Source organism: Morone saxatilis, unplaced genomic scaffold (genome assembly GCF_004916995.1).
Source record: "Morone saxatilis isolate NCDOM2014 unplaced genomic scaffold, NCSU_SB_2.0 Contig9, whole genome shotgun sequence".
Classification (NCBI taxonomy): domain Eukaryota; kingdom Metazoa; phylum Chordata; class Actinopteri; family Moronidae; genus Morone; species Morone saxatilis.
Genome location: NW_023340268.1, coordinates 4,869,554 through 4,875,681, shown reverse-complemented (window position 1 = coordinate 4,875,681; position 6,128 = coordinate 4,869,554). Strand labels below are relative to the sequence as shown.

The window sequence follows — 6,128 nt, the reverse complement described above, 5'->3', positions numbered from 1 at the left end:
ATTTGAACCGGATGAAGGATTTTAGTCATCGGACGTCTGGATCTTAAGTTATCAGAGAAACAAGCTGAGCTAACGTTAGCAGCAGCTCCTCCGGGACGTCTTTTATCTGCCAAACAGCATCTGAGAAACACTGATTTTTAAGGTGAAACTGCTTTATTCAGTGTTTCTATCGGATTTAATCACCGGGTCCATTTATTTTGGAGAGGAGGAGACCTCTGCGGATAATTCGGCGCTGTGAAAAAACCTCCTGAACACTGAACACTGAAGGAATACTAACCGGGAGAATTTACGCTATTTCACAACATCACCAAGCTGCGTCAGAAATTACAAACTGTACATTTAATCATTTTACTTTCTCTTATACCTCCTCTTTTCCTGTCCTCTCTCTCTGTCTCTGTCTTCGCATTCACCATTTTAGATGACCTGGTTCAAGGGCTGGAAGATCGAGCGTAAGGAAGGCAGCGCAAACGGCGTTACCCTACTGGAGGCTCTGGACTCCATCCTGCCCCCCACCCGCCCCACTGACAAAGCCCTGCGTCTGCCCCTGCAGGACGTCTACAAAATTGGCGGTAAGGAGTGTCAAGTCATGCCACCTCAAAAGTTGATTTAAAAAGCGAAAAGGAATCAACTTAATGTCAGTGGAAATGGGCTTTATACAAACTGATATTTTACTAGTCTAAGAAAACTAACAGCAGATCTGAAGAAACGGCCAAGTAATCTTATCACGTCGGACTGAGTAACATTTCCATATCACTTCCGACACAGCACAAGTGAATTAAACGCCATCAGATGAATGTAAAGGTCACAGCAGCACAAGGTAAAGAAAATCACATCAGGTTGATAATAAAACCAAAAAACAGCTGATTTTCATTATTTAGGGAGAAGTTCAGTCTGCAAGTAAATTGTTTCCCCTCACAGTGCAACGAAAAAGAGCTAGAAAATACAACTTGTACAGTCGCCATAATAAACAAATCAGCAACCCTTCTCTAGTTCATCCAGCTGAACGCTTTATTTACAGCCGGTGAGCAAATGGGAAATAAATCCAAGTCCCGTCTGGTGTCTATTCCTGCTTTTCCACTAAAACAGCCAGTGTAATTCTCTATGTAATGAATAAAATTGCTGAGAAATGTAATAGCAGTCTTACTGTAAAATGTAGAAGGCGCCTTCCTCTTGCACACGGTGATCATGAATTAATGCTTCAAGGGCAAACAAATGTTTTTTAAAACATCGCTGATGCAGCCTGTGACACAACAGGAAGCACTCCTCTTGCTTCATATCATTACTTTCAGGCTCACCGCAGTTCTCCGGTCGAGCCAGTCCTCCCACTCCTATATCAAAGTTGCCAAATATAATCCGAGCATTGATGCTCTGATAGTGATCACATTTATGTGCAGGAAAATGGGGTTAATATTACCTATGAAAATAAAACAAAACACGATGGCAATGACAAACCTTTCCCTTCTACCTTTCCCTTTTTAAATATATGCAAATTAACATCTAAAGACACGTAAAACAAAACTTTGACCTGTCACAAAATATCTAAACGACACAAAGAGTCAAGTTGCTCACCTGAAATCTCAAAAGTTGCACCAACATCAGTAACAGCAGCTTGTAGTGAAATTGGATTGATGCTTCATATGTAGTCACCTCTGATATCTGCTAAAGAACAAATTCTGGGAGTGAATCCAAACAGTTTGTCGACTAGTTCAGACAGGCCAGTGTGGAACTGTCCACCACTACAGCAAACCACAACTACCTGACAGGTATGAATACAGTCAGTACAGTCTGTAACTGTAACACTGTGAAACCATAAAGGATCAAATTCAGAAGAAGGCTTTAGAGAAACACTGACAAGATATTGGGACTTTACAGCTCCTACAGGCTGTCATTTGGGTTCTTGTTTTTCACAGGTTAAAAGAACAATAAACAAAATGTTCATGTGCTCAGAGCCTGTGAGTTTTTCCCCATGAATACTAAATCCAACAACCCAACTATTAGTGTCCACAAAAGTAAGAGAAAGAGTAAGAAGTGTAAGCAAAAACAAAACAAATACTAGCAAACAAACTGATTTACCGCCTACCTACGCCCGTTACCCAAGCAGGTACAATAGATAATAAAAAAAATTGTGATAGATAACAAATAAATAAGATAAAAAATAACCATTTATCTATAAACACACACACACACGCACACACATACATATATAAATACTGTAAGTATATGAGAAATAACATTTGCAAGTTCTTTTATTTTGAAGCGAACTGAAGCAACAACCATATTGCTTCCTGTTGTCTCTCAGGTATTGGAACTGTACCTGTCGGTCGTGTTGAGACCGGTGTCCTGAAGCCCGGTATGGTCGTCACCTTCGCTCCCCCCAACCTGACCACTGAGGTGAAGTCTGTGGAGATGCACCACGAGTCTCTGACCGAAGCTCTCCCCGGCGACAACGTCGGCTTCAACATCAAGAACGTGTCCGTCAAGGAAATCCGTCGTGGAAACGTGGCTGGCGACAGCAAGAACGACCCTCCCATGGCTGCTGATAATTTCACCGCCCAGGTGAGTTTGAGCAAAATACAAAAAGAGGAAATAGAGATTAAAAAGAAGGAAAAAGCAAATAGGAAGAACTTGTCTTGGCTTCTTCTTGGTTTTTACAGAAGCTTTTCTGAAGGAAAGCTGAGAACGGTCGCAATTCTTTTTTAATGCACTTATCTTGAGATCATAAGTTAATTATCTTGTTATCTCAAGTTAACAAAGCTTGTTTTCTTTAATGGTTTAATTTATAAAGAGATAAAGACTCTTAGTTGTCCAATGCGCTCCAGGCACTGTGGATAAATCAGTCATTTAAGAAGAAGACTGGCCCAGCTGCTATTTCACAGGCAACTTGAAAAACGTTCTTGTTATGTTGAGAAAACTGTCTTTTGTTGGACGCCTGTCACTATTCATCCGCAGAAATAGAATACAATATTGATATGTATGTTTTCATTAGTGTATAATCACCTGAAAATAGGAATTATTGTGTTTTTGTTCCCTTAGAATGAGTTATTTTTACCTACAGACGCTGGGGTCGCCTTCCTGTCCACAATGTTAAACCAGCCATGTTTCTACAGTAGTTCAGAAAGGGCAAACCAATCACCGGCTGTAGATTAGGTCTTTCGTGTTTTTCCCAAGTTTCACGGCCACCATAGCCCCACAGACGCGAGCAGTGTTCAGTTAGTTGCAATCTGAAACTTTACTACTAGATGCCACTAAATCCTACACAGGGGACCTTAAAGTTTAAGGACCATTGTGAATGAAAACAGTCGTTATTACACAACAGAACAACCATTGACCAACACTATTTAACATACAGTTAGATAAAGAAAACTCCAGCACCAACCAGTCAGCTTCCTTAGATGATCTTAGACGTTTGAACTGTCCCTCTGCAGGTCATCATCCTCAACCACCCCGGCCAGATCTCCCAGGGTTACGCCCCCGTTCTGGACTGCCACACTGCTCACATCGCCTGCAAGTTCAGCGAGCTGAAGGAAAAGATCGACCGTCGTTCCGGCAAGAAGCTTGAGGACAACCCCAAGGCTCTCAAGTCCGGAGACGCCGCCATCATCACCATGGTGCCTGGAAAACCCATGTGTGTTGAGAGCTTTTCCCAGTATCCCCCACTGGGTGAGTGAAAACGCTGTCTGCCCATTTTGTTAATACAAGAATTTGTTTGGCTTTATAGACTCTTTTCATGGCAAACCTGTGATAGCAGGCGTATTGCTGGGATACTGAAATGGAACCGAGCCATTATTAAATAATTAAATCCATTTCCTGCTGGGACAAAGTCAAAAAATGTCTACCGCAGACACACACACACATTTAGCGACCAACTGGTGAACATAGTGGACCAATTAGCAGCTAAAGAGCCAGATATTCCCCTCTGGAGATGGTGGAGAGAGTTAAAAGGAATATTGTGCCCTATAATGTCTACTGGATGTGTGATCATTTATTTTGCTAATATGTTTGCCTTAACAACTTTATAAAGAACTAATTTTAGATTCAAATACATTTCTGGTGTGTATTTAATATATTTTACGTCAATAACAATTTAATTGAGGAAAACTTTTAATGATTAGCCAATTATTATTGATTAACATGGTTGAAGATTGATTAAGGAAACCATTTAAAACCATCCCTAGTACAGGGACAGATGGATTTACAGTTCCTAATCTCAACTTCAAACAAATCATGATCGAGAATGTAAATAACTTTGTTTTATTTTGACTCATTTTTAATTATGTTTAAAATGTTTAGAGCATAAAATTAACTTACAATGCTAGTCTAACTGTTTTACTTCTTACTTATCTACTGGTATTTGTTGAGCTCCATCAATTTAAAGTACTTATCTGTAGTATAACGTGCACTGTACATTCACCTCCCACCACTTGCACCTTAAACACAGAGGATGTCTCGTCAAATACTAAATCTTTTAAGCCTCTCGTCAACTCTCTCTTTTCTCGTCTCGTCTCTTCCTCCCAGGTCGCTTTGCCGTCCGTGACATGAGGCAGACCGTGGCCGTCGGTGTCATCAAGTCTGTCGATAAGAAGGTCGCCTCTGGTGGAAAGGTCACCAAGTCTGCACAGAAGGCCGAGAAGAAGAAATGAATTCTCATGCAGGACGTCCAACAAAAAGTTGCATCTCAGCAGCAGCGGGCCGCCCCATCCCTTCTTCTTCCCTGTCACCCAACGCCATCTTCTCTGAGGCAGAGCTCTCTACTCAAGGACTGGCTTATGCTGATTAAAACCCATCGGAAAAGTTTCCGCAGGAAAGGAAGGCTTGTGCCTTTTAGGGGAAACTATGATCATGATTAAGTTGAAACCAAAACAATAAAAATCTTAAACATTGCCAAATGAAAATGTTTCTTTTGTGTTTTATTACAAGTATTTATTGATTTGCATGTTTCAGTTATAATCGGTTGATTGGTTTCTCATTTCTTCTGTAAATCCAAAAATGATGAAGGAGTACATGTTTGTACGAAAAGGTGAGGCAGACAAGTTAAGGTGTGTAAAAATATAACAAACAAGAACAGACTGGTTGAACTAGTTGAACTGTGTATGCATGTTATGGTTACGGTATAATTATTAGTGGGAGGAATTGTGCAACAAAAACCTATCACAAAGAATCAGGAGAAGGAGGAGAAGAAGGCGTCGTTACTTTTTTGGGAGGTGAAGGTACAGACGGAGCAGGAGACGACAGACATCGGCCACCTCCATTAACCTTTTCAACCAGGTGAGTTAAAACACTGTCATATCTTCAAATTTGACTTATAAACAGATTTTATTCTTTTAAACTGAAGTTTCTACAAGGAATGTATTTAAATCAAATAAACTTTGATTAAGGTAACACACTGATAGTTCCTTATAGTTTATAGTTGGAATGAACTAGTATCTTTTGAGATTATTTGTAATGGTTTAGTTAATACTCGGTAAAGGGTTTGTACAGTCTACAGGCTGTAATGGTTTCTTCCTGTTTGTGGTGCCAGTTAGCAGCCAAAAACATCAAAATAAAGCCCTGATGTAGGTTTTATTTTATTAAAGCAGAGCTATTCTATTGTCGAACATATTTAAATTACATAGCTTAAATGTGTATTGTGCAATGGTGGAAGTAACAAAGTACACTTACTCGAGTACATTAACTCAAGTGTACTCTTAAGGTAACTGTCTTGACTCATTTTATGGTAATTTATACTTCCAATTATATACTTTTAGTAAAACTTTGAATACAGGACTTGTTATTTGTAAAGTGTGGTTGCCACTTTTGAGTAAAACATAAAGTTGATAAAACTGTCCCTAACATTAGCTAGCAACAGTAAACTGGTTTTAAATAACAGTTTGACTCCTATGGTGGTCCCACTGTGCTCACCTACACCTATACACAAATTTAAACCTGTTTAATTCAGAAGTCTACATAACCATTCTCCCCGTCATTAAAAACCAGTCAATCAAAATGGGAAAGGAAAAGATCCACATCAACATCGTGGTCATTGGCCATGTCGACTCCGGCAAGTCCACCACCACCGGCCACCTGATCTACAAGTGCGGAGGCATCGACAAGAGGACCATCGAGAAGTTCGAGAAGGAGGCCGCTGAGGT

At 40.1% G+C, this 6,128-nt stretch overlaps 2 protein-coding genes across 2 annotated transcripts in view; one reads left to right on the top strand and one right to left on the bottom strand.

Annotated features, from left to right (window-relative positions):
• Positions 1 to 6,128, bottom strand: part of LOC118343153 (cyclic GMP-AMP synthase) — a 16,746-nt gene that overhangs the window by 5,178 nt on the left and 5,440 nt on the right. The window lies entirely within an intron of this gene.
• LOC118342946 (elongation factor 1-alpha-like) lies at positions 400 to 4,892 on the top strand. Its single transcript, XM_035681642.1, has 4 exons — positions 400 to 569; positions 2,300 to 2,556; positions 3,426 to 3,660; positions 4,516 to 4,892. The coding sequence occupies exons 1-4, from the start codon at positions 419 to 421 to the stop codon at positions 4,638 to 4,640; spliced, it is 768 nt and encodes a 255-aa protein (XP_035537535.1). The 5' UTR covers positions 400 to 418; the 3' UTR covers positions 4,641 to 4,892.

Bases quoted from the DNA above. Each gene is read 5' to 3' on its own strand.
- LOC118342946 (XM_035681642.1), top strand. From the start codon at position 419: ATGACCTGGTTCAAGGGCTGGAAGATCGAGCGTAAGGAAGGCAGCGCA. The intron at 2,557-3,425 runs GTGAGTTTGAGC...GTCCCTCTGCAG, and splicing joins CTGATAATTTCACCGCCCAG to GTCATCATCCTCAACCACCC. The intron at 3,661-4,515 runs GTGAGTGAAAAC...TCTTCCTCCCAG, and splicing joins TTCCCAGTATCCCCCACTGG to GTCGCTTTGCCGTCCGTGAC.